Source organism: Vipera berus, assembly GCF_964194415.1.
Source record: "Vipera berus genome assembly, chromosome: 2".
In the NCBI taxonomy this organism is placed as follows: Eukaryota; Metazoa; Chordata; class Lepidosauria; order Squamata; family Viperidae; genus Vipera; species Vipera berus.
In genome coordinates, this window is record NC_138203.1 from 188,389,283 (window position 1) to 188,407,329 (window position 18,047).

Below are 18,047 nucleotides of genomic sequence, written 5' to 3' on the forward strand. Positions count from 1 at the left end.
AGTTATATGCAGAGACATATGCATTTTGAAATTTGCATGAATTTAAAGTTCGCATAAAATTTGAATTACAGTAGGAAAATTTTATAAGCAAGAGCAAGATTTTTTTTTTAGAAATTTGACATGTTTCAGCTTAGTAAAATGGAGGCTTAAGTCAGAAGCTTATGTAATTCTAAATGAAAAAGGGATTCTCTAGCTTTCTTCGATAGTTTACCAAGTCATACGTTGCAGGAATTGAAAACATAGTGTTATAAAATATGAACAAAGTTACCTATGCCACACACATCAATAATGAAGTGATGAAGCGCTTCACCTTTTTATTAAAGGTGCATTGTCAATAAGTCAAGCATGTTAAACAATTTTACTAAAATTATTTTGACAATACAAGTGGATGGTAAAGAAGTAAAATACTGCAGCATGTTCAACATACTAAACTTAAAGTACCGATATTATTCAATATATTATTTCCTTCCGTCCCCTCCTCTCTTTTCTATTACTAAAATTGCTACTTGGCTGCTAAATATTAGCATTCACCAGTTCTCCATGTCTAAAGATTTGTAAATTAATGCCATGTGGCAAGAGGTTTTTTTTTGTTAGAAATATATAAACTGTAGTAAAAATGCCAAAGACTTGTTTTATAAGGCTAGCGTTATCTTTTTAAAAGATACATTTTATCATCACAAACCAAGAAATCAATTTGGCTATTTAGTTATTCCTAACGAAAGCAATATTGAAATGCCTAGGAAAAATAGTTGTAGTAAACACATTTCTTTCACTGAGGGGCCTGTAAAATACATTAATATGAAGTGTACTTAAAGCACCACCATAGTACTGTATATGTTATTATAATAGTATATAAATATCTACATCATGTATAAAATTAAGAGATAGCTAAATATTTACAACACTAACAAAATAGCCCAGATGGATGGCAGTATGTATGAAATATAGCAGAAAATGGAATACCCAAGTGAGTATGTATTAATTAGATTTTTTAAGATCAACCAAGGTGAGATTGGCCCTGGCATCTCCTGCAAGCAGCTGCATAAAACGCCACTGAAAAAATGAACATTGAACATCTTGAATAAGATAGGCTGTTGTAAGAGTATGGGGTGCAAGTGTCACCAAAAATAGGGCAGATATTTACTTGAATTAGCAGGGTTTTTTTTAAAATTCCTTAATTATATACTGTACACATACTGGGTTGATACTAATTAGTATCTTAAATGTGATTATCTTGATTCTATTAAACCAACTGTAATGTTAGGACTTGTTAGGAACCATCCATTAATTAGGAGTTGTGGATTATAGGCTTATGCAACCGGAAAAACAATATATTTTATAGCAAGTAATAAAAATACTAATTACGGTATACAATACTTTGAGAATCTTTTTAAGCTTGTGGAGCTAGAGGCAAAAAATGAGCCCGCATACAAAAAGTACTAGCAAATTTGGGGTAACTTGTTTCATAAATGAAAAAAAAAATCCTTAAAGAGCTACAAAAAATGTCCAAAAGATCAAATGTTTCATTGTACTGAAATGAGTGATAAAACAAAAGACAATTAAGCAGAAGTGGAGTGGTTATATGATTATGCCATTGATTGGGCACAATGCCATCATATAATTTGCTATGTTTTGCATAGCAGATACAAACTGGCTTAAGGTGTATATGAAACCAGTCATTGTCTGATTCAATTTCTCATTCAAAATCTTTTCATCCAGTATTGTAAATAAAAACTACCCATAGACATCTGTAGAGATTTTTTTAAAAGTGAGATTATCTTCAAGTCAATCTAACCACATTTTTCAGTATTAAAAAAAAAACTGGGCATACTAAGTAAACACAGAATGTGAATCTAGACTGTGTTTTCAGCTCCACGTATCACTGTTTTGATTATTTCTCAAAGGTAAACAGTTTCAATTTAAAGTGCCTATTCTGCTTTGAACATTGCATTGAGCGTGTCTTATAAAGCAAATTGAAAAATTCCTGCATTAAAAATTGATGCATAAATTCTCAAGTATTTTGTGGCTACTCAAGATACAAAAATATATTACCAATATTTATAGTGTAATTAGCTTAACTTAGCTTCCTGTACAAGCATCACTGTTTCCTAATATGTTACAATAATAACAATAAAATCAGCATTAAAGCTGGTTAGGCTATAAGCTGCTGATACAATTTTACTATTGCTTTCACATTTTCAATCAATAAAACATCTAAAAATATATCATTTACATATTAGTTAAAATATACTATTAAAAGATGTTCCTTTTAAATAAATTAAGTAATCAAAATAATTTCATTTTCTTGGCAAAATACTGTAAAAGAATAATGTGTAAATTATTCAGTTGAAAGGTAGGTTTAAACTGAAACTTTCATTTGTAAAATTCTTCTTTTATGGCTTTTTATGCTGCTTTCTCAGTTAACCAGAATTTGAAAATGTTAACTGAAACCCTCTTGCATTGTCTTCACCTCCAGAAGCATAAAATTGTTGTCTTTGGTTTCATTTCAGTAAGGGGATGCTTTGAAAGAATCTTTAATCCTTATCATGTCTGCAGCACAGATATGACCAAAAGCCCTCTTATACCATTCTGTGGTCCGGCCTCTGGCAAAAAAAATTAAACACAGTATTAGGAACTAGTTACTAAGCATTATTTCTTTTCTCTTTTTCTTTTTTTTTTTGGGTGTGTGTGTGTCATTTCACATCTATTACTATAAAACCATTAATTATTTTTCTTTTTTTAAAAAAATCATCTTAATTTATATTTCTGTAACAAAAATAGGCTATATAATAAACTATCAAGGAGAAAGCTATACCACCATCACACTGGCAGACTACAGTATATAAATGGAGAGTAAACCTCACTCTCACACTGATAATAATAATAATGATTAATAATAATAATAATAATAATAATAATAATAATAATAATAATAATAATAATAATAATAATAATAATAATAATAATAATAATTTTATTTGTATACTGCCCTTCTCCCGAAGGACTCAGGGCGGTGAACAGGGCAAACATATAAAAATACAAAGATACAAAAGTTAAAAGAGAGATTAAACAACTGCCCAGGCTAAAACAATAGGTAAAAATATTTACAATAAAATCCCAACCCATCCCCCATCAGGCCAGGCCGGCTTGTTCGAATAAATGAGTCTTGAGATCGCGCCGGAAGGAGCGAAGGTCGGGTGCCATCCGGAGCTCAACCGGCAACCGATTCCATAAATCCGGGGCGCCCACAGAGAAGGACCTCCCCCTGGGGGCCACCAGACGGCATTCTCTGACCGGTGGCACCGAGAGGAGGCCCTCTCTGTGGGGACGCACAGGGCGGAGGGAAGTTGATGCCGGCAGCAGGTGATCCCTGAGGTACTCCGGACCCATGCCATGTAGGGCCTTGAAAACCATTACCAAAACCTTGAATCTCACTCGGAAGACAACTGGGAGCCAATGCAGCTCACGGAGCAGAGGTGTAACATGGGAGTATCGGGAGACTCCCAACACAACTCGCGGCTGCATTCTGTACCAGTTGGAGCCTCCGAGTGGTCCTCAAGGGTAGCCCCATGTAGAGAGCGTTGCAGTAGTCTAAACGAGAGGTCACGAGCGCATGAGTGACCGTACGCAGGGCATCCCGGTCTAGATAGGGCCGCAACTGGCGCACCAGGCAAACCTGGGCGAAGGCCCCCCTAGTCACAGTTGTTATGTGGTCTTCCAGAGTAAGCTGTGAATCTAGGAGGACTCCCAAGTTGCGAGCCCTATCTACAGGGGGTAATAGCTCACCCCCCATAGAAAGAGATGGAATAATCTGATTATCCCGAGATGCCGGTACGTACAGCCACTCAGTCTTGTCGGGGTTGAGTTGAAGCCTGTTCCTCCCCATCCAGACCCGAACCGCTTCCAGGCAACGGGACATCACGTCGAGGGCATCACTGGGGTGGTTTGGCGTCGAAATAAAAAGCTGGGTATCATCCGCGTACTGATGATACCCAACTCCAAAACCACGAATGATCTCACCCAGCGGTTTCATGTAGATGTTGAACAGGGGAGGCGAAAGGACCGACCCCTGAGGAACTCCACAAGTGAGAGGCCTCTAGGTCGACCTTTGCCCCCCTGCCAACACCGACTGCAAACGTCCCAGGAGATAGGAGAACCACTGAAAAACTGTGCCTCCCACTCCCAATCCCCTGAGATGCCGCAGCAGGATACCATGGTCGATGGTATCGAAAGCCGCTGAGAGGTCTAATAGGACTAGGACAGAGGAATATCCCCTGTCCCGGGCCCTCCAGAGATCATTCACCAGAGCGACCAATGCCGTCTCCGTGCTGTACCCGGGCCTGAAACCCGATTGGTACGGGTCTAGATGATTTAATAAAGTTAGGTAATGAAATATCCTCAAACAAACAGCTAAGCTCAGAGAGCATCAAGGCCTTCATAGGTAAAGTTTTAGTATTAAGGAAAGGAAGAAGAAATACCTGGTATCTATTTGACAAACGTATGTTACTTTGGATTTCTGGGAACCAGGAACAGCTTCTATAAGGTACTGGTAAAGTATGACGTGAGCCAAAATCCCATTCACAGTAGCACCTTTGTTATCTGTTGAGGTAGCTGCTAGAACACATGTGCCACTTTGAGGATCAGTCCGCCAAGTCCTGGAAATAATAATAAAAAAACAGATTATGATTTCCAATTATATTTATGAGCTAAAGTCATATTGCCTACACCTCTATTTATGCAGTTCATTTATATCATCTTCCAACTTAAGTTATAATAAATAATTATATTTCCCAATACATATATAATGTGTCTGAAATAGTGTCAAGTATAGGCAAAATCCAATCCGGACTGCAACTTCTATAAGCAGGAGAAATAGCACCTGCCCACAGGATTGCAAACAAATATTTTTAACTTAAATTTTTAAACAATATCTTAAGATCTCAACAAACTCCAATCTTGCAATATTTCAGATCAATCGGACAACCCATTGAGGTTTTATAATTTTCATATGAAATATTAAGATTTTGGGGTGAGTGCTCAATTCTGCTCAGTATAGAAAAAGGATGTTTACCTCATGGGTAGAACAGTTAGCTTGCCAAAGGACTTGCAGAACATGTACAGAATAACAAATAGCATGTAATTACCTACCACTTAATTCTGTCTTCCCATCATAGATTTCTCTATTGATCAACTGATAGAAGCCTAGCTGCAAATTATTGATTTTTAAACACTTCTCCATGTAATTAATATTTTAGTAATTTGTCATTTACAAAACCTACTCTACAGTCTACTAATTTGAAGCAAAAATAAGTGCACTATAGTGGGAAATTTAAATCCCATGTAATTTTTACACACATCAGATGTGATTGTTTTTTCCTTAATACAATATGTAAACAAATCTATTGGGCTTTATTAATCAATGAGCCTAAGCCAATAGTAGGATGGGGAGATTCAAAGAAGGTAATCTTTTAGGATATTTCTTCTGATAATATGTATGACAAATAATACTGTAAAAATCAGATCAACAAAGCATATGTCCAAAAAAAAATGGGAATTAGTTTCTAACCTTAGGACCACATATTCTCTTGAAAGAAGTGGAGACATATTTGCTGCTGTGTACTGATAAATATCTGTTTCATCATCTAAAATCTCCAGGATGTTTGTTTGTTGAAGATTTGGATCCCATAGATATTGTTCCATCAATATTCGGTGTAGAACAACTTTAGGAACAGCATCCATTTCAACGGAGGTTTTCCATAAACGGATGTGGTAGTTATCATCCACCTTAGAATATAGTCAATATATTAAGAAACAATGTGGCAGACTTCAATGCTTAAACAAATTAGGAGCAAATTAGGAGCATCATTGACTCAATATGAAGACCACTAAAGACCACCCAAATGGATATAATATGTATCTATAACAAAGGTTCTTTTAGGACAAACATAATCTTATGCGCTTCACTAAAAACTAAACATGGTTGTAATAAGACTGGATCTCAGGTAAGTATTTAGAAAAGATTGTAGACAAAAACTGTACTGGAGAATAGGCCAATAGCACTTTTATTATTAAATATTACATTATGTATTCCAAGCAACACTAAAGAGATATTTTAGGCATTTAATTTGGTTTGGCGCAATGCACAAATCTGATTAAAACACATAAAACACTATTTTCACTCAAATTATGGTTGTAGTATTTCAGAGTTGAGATACTAAGCAACATTACTAATGCCCTTTTCAAGTTTTGTCACTTCAAATGTCAATAGGGATTTAGGTTGGTTTAGTGCAGTTTCTGTTCATTTTTATAGTTCTATAGAATTGACGTTTCTCTGTGTGTGTTTTTTTAAAGCTATTATTAAATTCAGGAGGATTCCATGCTTACAAGTGCCTTAAGACATAATTGCTAAATTACCTTCTTATATGCTGAGTCTACTCCTTCTAAGATGGAGCAAGTGACCCAGTTCTTGAATTTTTCTTTGGCATCTCTGAGTAGGTCCTGCATGAAGTGTTCCAGGGATGTCACTATATTAGAATATTTTACTAAACTGGCTTGTTGTGGAGCTACTTCACCTGAGCCAGTTTGGTTGTGTTCATTTTCATACCCCTGATCAAAGCAGTAGTTGGGTACCTGAAAAAGAGCACATATATTTACACTGGCCTGAAAGTCGTACATTATAGTTTTATATACATGCATAAAACACCACCAAATCAGAAAGGACATCTGTATTCATTCAGCACATGTAGGAATAACTACGGCAGTCCAGGCTGGCTAGGAAATTCTGGGAGTTGAGGTTCACATATCTTCAAGCTAAGGCTCAGAAACACTGTTCTAGACACATGGGTTTAAAGGACTGAAGAGTATATTACAAACTAAGATGAAAATTAGGACTTAATGTACAAATGCAGCTTTCATAACCTTGGAGTTTTGTTCCTATCCCTTAAATTAATTGCCAGTTTTCCGTACAAATGGAAAAGGAGAAAAAAGACCATGTTAAATGAGCATTATATCCAAGCTCTGAAGTTCACTTTTGGTTCTGCACTTTGCACATATTATTGGTTGTGAATTTCTCACATTCTCTTCTCTGACACTTCCTATCCAGCCCCCCTGGATCTCACACATTTGCACTCTATCATATGATAGAATATGATGAATAAGTAAATAATTATAAACTGCAGAAAGTCAAATGAGGTAGAAATAATAGAAGACTCTGAGCAGAGTCTAAGTGATTCCTTATGAAAGCCCAGTTCATTCTCAGCTAACTGTTCCTTATCCTAAAATGGATAATAGGTTTTTTCAACATCAGACTATTGTTTATTTACTTATTCATTTATTAATTTTATTTACCGCACATCCTGTATCAGAACAACTCTTATGTTTGTATAAAGAAGCATTTTGTAACCAGGAAATATCACTACAAATGCTGCCACATAAAACATGTTTTACTTTTAACCAGGTTGGCTTCCTATCTGCAAATTAAACTTTCATCACAAAGTGATACTATAAACATAGCAGAAGAAATGCCAACAAATCTAAAAAATGGGGCTGAATGAGTATAATTATTTCCATGTTGTTCTGAAAAATCACATTTTCCCCACATTGGTAAGGAAGTTTTAGATCAGTTTTTCTGTTATAAACAACTGGAGATCGTTAGTGCCTAATGAATAGATGATTCATGCCCCCAAACTATTTCTGAGCCCATATTTAAAATAAACCAAGAATGAATCAAGTAAAATACTCAAACATGGCAAAACAAAATGAAAACAATTAGACATTTTAATTTAACAAAGCTTTACATTTTGAATTAAATTGAAATATAATATCCATTTCACAAAAATGCACTAAATATATGGCATCCATATGATCAGACCTGATTTTACAACATTTTTTGAGGCTGTCATTTAGTGAATCACTGGTGGCTAAACAAATTCCAAGGTCGTAAATGCAATTTCATTCTGTTGGAAACCAGCAAAAATGCTGTTAGCCAACAAAAAAAATGTCACAAAACATAGACACATGACCAAGGGATGCTGCAACCAGTCGGTTGCCAAACATTTGAAATACAATCACTGACATTTTATGATGGCCAAAAGTATTTGATAGGCCATAAATCAATTGTTCTGACTTCCGTATATTTCAAATGGTCATTAAGCAACCGGTCATAAGTAGAGGTCTACCTGTATCAGGAAGTGCAAGCAAGTGTAGTGATGAAGAGACACATAAATTGCTCTGCTTCTAAGAAAAACCTAAACCAGTTTGGATTAGACTACTCTTGCCAGTAATTTGAAAAAAGAATTCAAAATAATAATCTGTTCCACTTTCCAGTCAGCAATGTACTCAAATTCTACTTCCTAGATTTTAGGGTAGACTTCTAAAAAATATTCTTGAAAAAATATCACTTACTCCAAATAGTCTGTGGCACTGCATGATCATATGGGCCAGGCCATGCGTTGCAGCCAAGTTCTCATTCAAATCCCTCTGATCAGGTTTTCCTGTACTATGCTTTCTTTGGCTAGATCTGAAAAGGAAAATGTCACAACTTCATTGTTTTGATCACTGGCCACTAGTTCTGGTTTAGAAAACTCATTTGCTACTTTGGAGAGAAGGGCTAAGTGGAAAAGGAAGTGGTTACATGTTGTATATGGAAAAAATAAGAAAATACTACACACTACACTTTGATCTTAGCCAAAAGGCCGAGAAGTGATAATAAGAAAATAAGACATTGGGCAGTTATAAAAACATATCTATTTGAGCAGTCTGACCTGGTCTGATGGGTTAGGGTTGGGGTTTTAAATACATCTTAATTATTGTTTTAACCTTGGGCATTTATTTAATCGCTTTTAACTTTTGTATCCTGTTTTTGTATTTATTGCCCTGTACACCGCCCTGAGTCCTTCGGGAGAAGGGCGGTATAAAAATATAATTAAATAAATAAATAAATAAATAACTAATAGATATAATGCCACCATATCTGAACTGATAGTGAAGGTCTGTGTTTTGCAGTGGGTGGTTCTCTTGGCTGTTTTCCTTGGATGGCAGGAGCAGGAGCAACTGGGGATAGCTATGACTAGAGATGTTTGAAGAGGTGAAGAAGATGGGTCCCAATGCCTGGGAGAGCAGAAATAAGTTGGTGGGGAGGCTACAGTACAGATGAGCATTGAATCCAATCTTAGGGTGCTATATAATGCAGAGGGGGGAAAACACTAATATATTGAAAACAGTAAAGAATGCAATATAAATTCCTATGACAATTCACTTTGGCCATTCACTTTGTATTTCTAGTTACATCCAATACTGTACCACTTTAAAAACTGCATATGAGAAAAAGATAAACCAGTACATTGGCCTGTTAATGTAATACCTCTTTTGTGGAGCATTTAATGAGTTCTATCCAAACAGAACAAGTGTTAGTTAATCTTGTTTCAGTTAAACACATAAAGCAGTCATTGATTTCTCTAGTATCATTAAAATGTTTTAGTAAAAGCTGGGCCAAAAAATTCAGAGGAAAAGCCAATCCCATTATTCAAGAGTTCTCAATGCTTTGCCAGAGAGCATTTTTCATATTTTCATCTTTAAAGCTTACTTGTGGCATCTGCCCAAAACCTTGATTGCAAAGAACCTGGCATTCCTCTCTACTAACTCTATCTTGGAACATTATTTAACATTTAAATATTAGGTAGATGGTGGACAGATAGATACAGTAGATGGATATGATAGATTATATAAATTAGATTAGATTAGATTAGATAGATAGATGATAGATAGATAGATAGATAGATAGATAGATAGATAGATAGATAGATAGATGATAGATAGATAGATGATAGATAGATAGATAGATAGATATTGTTAACTTTGATTCTGAAATCAGAGCTGTTAGATAAGGGCTTTTTGGTGTCTCCGCACTAGCATCACTAATAAAATACAAATTTATTATTTAAACTTCAAGATATTAATGCAGAATTTCCCATTTTTAAAAGAATGGCTTCTTAACCTAGTAAGGTAAAACCTACTATAATTTATAGATAGAAGAAAAACCTGGAAGTCCTGTTTCTCTGCCACCATCATCTCTAAAACTTGCAAACCTCCATAGAACTACAAATTTCTTCGCCTGGAAATAAAAACTATGCAACAACATTTCCCCTCCATTTTTCTGACACATTCTTGGCCCTGACCACATTTTCACTCTCTATGACTGACAAGGCTGTCATCATCTTCACTTTCCTTCTCTCCCTGGGGAAAGCTGAACATCACAAGACTTGTTTTATTGCCTGATGCACATCTGGGATGTGTAAGCCTCTTAAAAATGCATTCTTCAAATGTTTTACCTCTTTTCACCTCTGGCAGAAACTGAGCTACTATTTACTTTTCCAGATCCCCATCCTGCAGAAATAAAACTTGTACTCAGATCTTAACCTACAACAAACATTCGATACATACATGCTGAAGAGCATTTTATGTACTAGTGCTAACTATAACATACAGTGGTGGACAGATAGTCAACACATGTACAATACATGCAGTTGTTAATTCTCTATATATTTTTTATACATACATACTGCACAGTCATATATATTTACCCTGATTTCCCATCCCATATCTAAAACAAAAAGTAACTCTTAGCTTTGATCGATCTTAGGAACTGCAGACTAAGGTGCTTTCAAATGTCCAACATATTTTGGGAACTACCATATCATGTATTTATTATTACATTCTTCCTCAGTGTGATATACTACAGATACATTGGATTAAAATTCATACTCCCAGATGACAAAAAGTGAAGTCTAAAATATCTGGAGGGTACCATGTTGGAGAAATCTGATATATTTGCTATAACATATACATTTCTCCATAACTATTCTTGTTATCTTTATTTATTTTAAGGGCTTTAAAAGTTAGCTGCCACTTACTGTTTCTCAAGAAAAATCATATTATTTGTTTTCATTCCATTAGTGGGATTGCTTCCCACATTACTCTGGTTTCAAATGGTCTTGTGGGAACACTGAATTCTGTGGCTATTTCTTACCCCAATTATGTCTCTTCCAGGAGGTGGAGCAATATTGGCAAAAGAATTAAGTCTCACAGGACTTTTATGTTCTTGTGTTATTAGAGCAATATGGGAGGAAGCCACACTAAAGTGACTGGTGACGCAAGAAGCTCAAAAAAAATTATGCACACTTAAAGTCTGCCTATCCGTCTGTAAAGCCTGACAGTTTACCATATTGTGTAGTTTCTCTCTATGCTCATTATAAACCACAAGCTTACAGATTGGCAAGCTAAACTGTCTTCAACTTCAAGCAAACACAGAATCTGGAATATTTTCAAGGAAGACAAGCAGCCCATCAAAACTTAAATGGGGCAGGTTAGCAAAACATTTAACTATGGTTCCAAAGGGTACTTTCCACAAAGGCAAGCTTTCCATCAACCAGTTTTGTTCCTTATGTGTCATTTAGACATTAGACAGCATGATGTACAGTTAGAAATATTCTCAAGCGCTACTCATGGAAGAGTCAAGGGGGAAGGGTGGCTGATTTTTCCTTCTAGCACACTCTTTGCTTATTTTACTAGAGACTGCATTACCACCCAACATATCATCAGGAAGGGTAATTATAATCAGAATTGCCTATAGAACACAAAAACATACCAGTCATCCTATTATCTGTCAGGGGAAACAGAGTTATGTAAAATGAAGGGGGGGAGAAAGAGTAAAAAGTAGTAAACAAAAGAAACCGGAGGCAAGAAATAAAATAAAATATCTAAGCTTACATCAACACCATTCATTATATTGTTCTGGGTCTTTCTGTCCTTGCTTCCACCATGCCCAAACACTACAGCAGAAGTCCTTTTTTGGGGATGTCATCCAACGCATCCAGTTTTCTTGCCCTTCTCTTCTATCAATCCATTCACTCTTTCATAGATTTGTTTTGTTTTCTTTTAATTCAGGCTTTATTTATTCTCTTTAAATGACCAAACTATCTCTCAAAAGATCTGCCAAGGAGTAAACTTTTGTTCAGCACCTTGCTGTCCAGCATACCATCCATTAATTGGAGTTCCCAAATGATGGACCTTATCATCATTCAGTTGCAGTTAGAGTTCTGCCAAATAATTTAACAGGCACACTTCAAAAAATCACTATATATATATAAATTACTAACAAAGAATTAAGGGAGACTGATATGCATTTCAAACTTATTAGTTTTCATCAGTCAGCCATACCCTTCTGAGATTCGAACCTGGGCTGATTGCACATTAGGCAGTTGTTTTTACCTCTTGAGCCACAGGATCTCTCTCGCTTTGTTAGCTTTAGAAGCAAGGGGAGATATGTGTCAAATACTTGTTAACTATTTAGATTACCTTGCTAGGCCCCAAACATGGGGCAAATCTTTATTTCCTGTTTCAGCCTATCTTGAAGGCCATAGAACAGGCAGTAGTCACACCGGTGACAGCTCATATATTTATGTAAATTACTAACAAAGAATTAAGGGAGACTGATATGCATTTCAAACTTATTAGTTTTCATCAGTCAGCCATACCCTTCTGAAATTCGAACCTGGGCTGATTGCACATTAGGCAGTTGTTTTTACCTCTTGAGCCACAGGATCTCTCTCGCTTTGTTAGCTTTAGAAGCAAGGGGAGATATGTGTCAAATACTTGTTAACTATTTAGATTACCTTGCTAGGCCCCAAACATGGGGCAAATCTTTATTTCCTGTTTCAGCCTATCTTGAAGGCCATCGAACAGGTAGTAGTCACACCGGTGACAGCTCATATTTCTGTAATTTTTTTTTTAGATTGCTAACAAAGAATTAAAGGGAGACTGATATGCATTTCAAACTTATTTGTTTTCATGATGATAACTTTATTGTCACTTTGAATGTACACCAATCGGCATACATCAAAATGAAATTTTGTTGCATACAGCTCTCAAAGGGTCACCACCTCCGATATATACTCCTTGTTTGGGGCCCGCTCAAATTTCACATTGTCCATTTTAGTCTCTAGTCTAGGGAGTGAACGATGGCAAACAGGACAGATGGAAATGGGGCTCCATGTAGATTAGCCCTCAAGTTAGCTTGTATTCTGACAACCTCGCCTTCTTTCCTTTTTCTGATCCTGACTCTTCCATCCTTTCCTTAAAGAGGCCTTGCTTCTTTTCGCCCCTAGAGCACGCTGCTGCCGCCACCACCAACTCCTCCAAAAGCCTCTCTCTCTTCCTCTGGGCCTGCCGACAGCCTCATCCAGTTCCTTCACCCCATAAGCTCCAGGTCCTCTCCTCTGCCTCCTCTGGAAACAGCCCTGATTTGCAGTAGAATCCATCACTGGGCCAGCAGTCAGATCTTGCTGCTGGTAGAACAAATTCAAACGACTTTCAACGGTCTCACCAACAGTTTCAAAACAACTAGAAACTCGCCAGGCCAGCAAAGATTGTCGGTCGTATGTCATATGTTACCTTAGTTCCACCATGTTGCTCAAACACATTAAAATCTTCCTGATCATGTGGCCTATAGCCCTTACTATCCCTCCCAAAACTATTCACCTTCAAGAGCCAATGCAGCCACAGCCATTCCAGGCGCCGCCATCTTAGAACATTGGCTGTAAACAATCATCAGTCAGCCATACCCTTCTGAGATTCGAACCTGGGCTGATTGCACATTAGGCAGTTGTTTTAACCTCTAGGCCACAAGCTCTATCTCACTTTGTTAGCTGAGAAGCAAGGGAGATATGTGTTAAATGCTTGTTAACTATTTAGATTACCTTGCTAGGCCCCAAACATGGGACAAATCTTTATTTCCTGTTTCGGCCTAACCGAAGGCCATCCACAGGCAGTAGTCACAACAGTGACAGCTCATATTTGTGTAAATTTTTAGATTGCTAACAAAGAATTAAAGGGAGACTGATATGCATTTCAAACTTATTTGTTTTCATCAGTCAGCCATACCCTTCTGAGATTCGAACCTGGGCTGATTGCACATTAGGCAGTTGTTTTAACCTCTAGGCCACAAGCTCTATCTCACTTTGTTAGCTGAGAAGCAAGGGAGATATGTGTTAAATGCTTGTTAACTATTTAGATTATCTTGCTAGGCCCCAAACATGGGACAAATCTTTATTTCCTGATTCGGCCTAACCGAAGGCCATCCACAGGCAGTAGTCACAACAGTGACAGCTCATATTTGTGTAAATTTTTCGATTGCTAACAAAGAATTAAAGGGAGACTGATATGCATTTCAAACTAATTTGTTTTCAGCAGTCAGCCATACACTTCTGAGATTCGAACCTGCGCTGATTGCACATTAGGCAGTTGTTTTAACCTCTAGGCCACAAGCTCTATCTCACTTTGTTAGCTGAGAAGCAAGGGAGATATGTGTTAAATGCTTGTTAACTATTTAGATTACCTTGCTACGCCCCAAACATGGGACAAAAACACCCTGCACTGTGAGTGTTTCCATCTTATCTTCAATTAAAACATGACAACAGCTAATGTTTGTGTAGTATTATTTTAAGCAGACTGTGTTTTTCTATTGTTGTGACTTACATGACGTTTAGAGCGCATTTTATGGCCAATTCATGCAAAACTCCATGTAATCCCAAAGGGTTCACATACTTTTTCTTGCAACTGTATATATTATTATTATTATTATTATTATTATTATTATTATTATTATTATTATTATTATTATTATTATTATTATTATTATTATTATTATTATTATTTTAATAAAGTTGGAAGGGACCTTGGAGGTCATCTAGTCCAACCCCCTGCTCAGGCAGGAAACCTTATACCATTTCAGGCAAATGGCTGTCCAGTCTCTTCTTAAAAACCTCCAGTGTTGGAGCATTCACCACTTCTGGAGGCAGGTTGTTCCACTGGTTAATTGTTCTAATTGTCAGGAAGTTTCTCCTTAGTTCTAGGTTGCTTCTCTCCTTGACTAGTTTCCATCCGTTGCTTCTTGTCCTGCTTTCAGGTGCTTTGGAGAATAGCTTGACTCCCTCTTCTTTGTGGTAGCCCCTGAGATACTGGAACACTGCTATCATGTCACCCCTCACCCTTCTCTTCGTTAAACTACACATACCCAATTCCAGCAACCGTTCCCTATATGTTTTAGCCTCCAGCCCCCTAATCATCTTTGTTGCTCTTCTCTGTACCCTTTCTGTACCCTCTCAACATCTTTTTTACATCGTGGTGACCAAAACTGGATGCAGTATTCCAGGTGTGGCCTTACCAAAGCATTGTAAAGTGGTATTAGTACTTCACTTGATCTTTATTCTATCCCTCTGTTAATGCAGCCTAGCACTGTGTTGGCTTTTTTGGCAGCTGCAGCACACTGCTGGCTCATATTGAAGTGATTGTCTACTAAGACTCCGAGATCCCTCTCACAGTTACTACTATTGAGCAAGGTACCACCTATACTATACCTATGCATTTGATTTTTCCTGCCTAAGTGTAGAACCTTACTTTTTTCACCATTGAATTTCATTTTGTTAGTGCCCAGTGTTCGAGTCTGTCCAGATCCTTCTGTATCTTAAGCCTATCTTCTGGAGTATTGGCTATTCCTGCCAGCTTGGTGTCGTCTGCAAATTTGATGAGTTCCCCATCTATCCCCTCATCCAAATCATTAATGAAGATATTGAAGAGCACTGGGCCCAGAACAGAGCCCTGGGGCACCCCACTACACACTTCCTTCCATGTAGATGCGGTTCCATTGAGGACCACACGCTGAGTACGGCCTGTCAGCCAGCTACGAATCCATCTGGTGGTAATGCTATCTAACCCACATTTTTCTATCTTATCAAGTAGTAGGTTGTGATCTACTTTATCGAATGCTTTACTGAAGTCCAAGTAAATTATATCTACAGCATTCCTCTGGTCCACTAGTTTTGTTACTTGGTCAAAGAATGTAATAAGATTTGTCTGGCATGATCTGTTTTTGACAAACCCATGTTGACTTTTAGTGATGACTTTGTTTGCATCAAGGTGTTCGCTGATTTGTTGTTTGATTATCTTTTCCAGAATCTTCCCAGGTATTGAGGTCAGGCTGATAGGTCTGTAGTTTCCTGGATCTGTTTTTTTCCCTTTTTTGAAGATGGGAACTACATCAGCTCTCTTCCAGTCCTCTGGTAGTTCCCCAGTGCTCCAGGATCTTTGAAAAATATAGTTCAGTGGTTCTGAGATCACGTCTGTCAGTTCCTTGAGAACCTTGGGGTGTAATCCATCTGGTCCTGGTGATTTGAACTTGTCTAGGCTGGACAGGTGCTCACTTACCATTTTCTTGCCTATCTTAACTTGCATTGCTATTCTGTTCTTTATGGCACTGGTTTGGGTAGGTTGGACTGTTTTTTCCCTTTGTGTAAAGACAGATGCAAAAAACGAATTAAATAGTTCTGCTTTCTCCCTATTGCTTGTCACCTTCTTGCCACTTTCCCCCACTAATGGACCAATCATTTCCTTAACTTTTTTCTTGTTTTTTATATGTTGAAAGAAGCATTTTTTGTTATTTTTGACTTTGGTCGCAAGCCTTAGTTCATTTTGAGCCTTAGCTTTCCTCACTTCATCTTTGCAGGCACGGGCTATTTGCTGATATTCTGACTTAGTTATGTGCCCCTCTTTCCAATTCTTATACTTGTCCTTTTTATCTTTCAATTTATCAGAGAGTTCTTTATGCAGCCATGCTGGTTTCTTTTGAGAGCTGTTATTTTTCTTCTTTGTTGGTATTGTACTAGACTGGGCCTTTATTATCTCACTTTTCAAAATTTCCCAAGCTTCTTGAGTTGTTTTCCCCTTTAGGATTCTCATCCATGGAATTCTTCCCATGGTCTCTCTAAGTTTATTGAAATTAGCTCTTTTAAAATCCAAGACTCTAGTTTGGCTGTGTTCTATTGCTTGTGCCTCCAGAATGTTGAATTCCAATATTGCATGATCACTTCCCCCCAAGGTTCCTGTGGCTTCGACACCTTCTATCATTTCATCTCTGTTTGTGAGAATTAAATTCAATATGGCTAATCCCCTAGTTCCCTTCTCTACTTTTTGGGAGAGAAAGTTGTCTGCTAGGTTTGTCAGGAATCTGTTTGATCTTCCACTTGGTGCAGAGTTTGTCTCCCAGTTGATATCAGGGTAATTAAAGTCCCCCATTACTATTGTGATGTGCTTCTTACATACCTTAGTTAGCTGACTAGCAAAAAGTTCATCTATTTCCTCTGCTTGGTTGGGCAGCCTATAGTATACACCTATCGCAATGTCATTTTTTCCCCCTTTTATATTGACCCAAATGCTTTCAAGTTTACAGTTTTCGTCATTGTTGTGCTCTATTTCTATAGAGATAAAGTTATTTCTTATATATAGAGCAACTCCTCCTCCTCTTTTGTTTAGTCTGTTTCTTTTAAATAGTTTAAATCCCTGTAGCTGTGTCTTCCATTTGTAGGTTTCATCCCACTATGTTTCCGTATTGGCAACAATATCATATCCGCCCTCATTTACCTGAATTTCTAGTTCACCCTGCTTACTGTTCATACTCTGTGCATTGGTGTATAAACATTTGAGTCCTTTATGACTGACCCTGTGTTTACTTGCTGCATAACTTGTGTGGTGCCTGGCTTCCCCTATTTTCTTAGATTGCCGGGGACAGTGATGTTCTGTATCAATTGACTCACTATCCCCATTATTTAGTTTAAATGTTCCTCCAAAAAAGCTGTGATTTTATTGCCAAGTAACTCAGTCCCTTTTTTGGATGGATGCAGACCATCTCTTTTATACATTTTTTCATTGGACCAGCTACAGACACCATGACTAATATAACCAAAGCCTTCTTTACACCACTCCTTTAGCCACATATTAAATTCTGCTATACGCTGGCCTTTTCCATTTTGCTCCTTATACACTGGTAAAACCTCTGAAAAAGTAAGCCTACAGCCTATTCTGCTAAGTTCCTGCCCCAAGCTCTGGAAACCATTCTGCACAGAGAGTACATCTTTTTGGGACAGATCATTAGTGCCAAGATGTACAATAGCCTCCACATCACAGTCCTTGCTGGCATGCTTGATTATTTTAGAAAT

At 37.3% G+C, this 18,047-nt stretch overlaps 1 protein-coding gene across 3 annotated transcripts in view; it reads right to left on the minus strand.

The window, feature by feature from the left end:
* Nucleotides 1-18,047, minus strand: part of LOC308662339 (rho GTPase-activating protein 7-like) — a 115,925-nt gene that overhangs the window by 1,113 nt on the left and 96,765 nt on the right. For 2 of the 3 annotated variants that reach the window (XM_081318022.1, XM_081318024.1), the window contains exons 10-14: nucleotides 8,404-8,518; nucleotides 6,415-6,630; nucleotides 5,567-5,784; nucleotides 4,479-4,655; nucleotides 65-2,603 (exon numbers count right to left, since the gene is read on the minus strand). In XM_081318022.1, the coding sequence (XP_081174148.1) occupies nucleotides 2,507-2,603; nucleotides 4,479-4,655; nucleotides 5,567-5,784; nucleotides 6,415-6,630; nucleotides 8,404-8,518 (823 nt within the window). In that variant the 3' untranslated portion in view covers nucleotides 65-2,506. Of the gene's footprint in view, nucleotides 1-64; nucleotides 2,604-4,478; nucleotides 4,656-5,566; nucleotides 5,785-6,414; nucleotides 6,631-8,403; nucleotides 8,519-18,047 lie in introns of those variants that run through there. The other variant, XM_081318023.1, reaches the window with a different exon arrangement.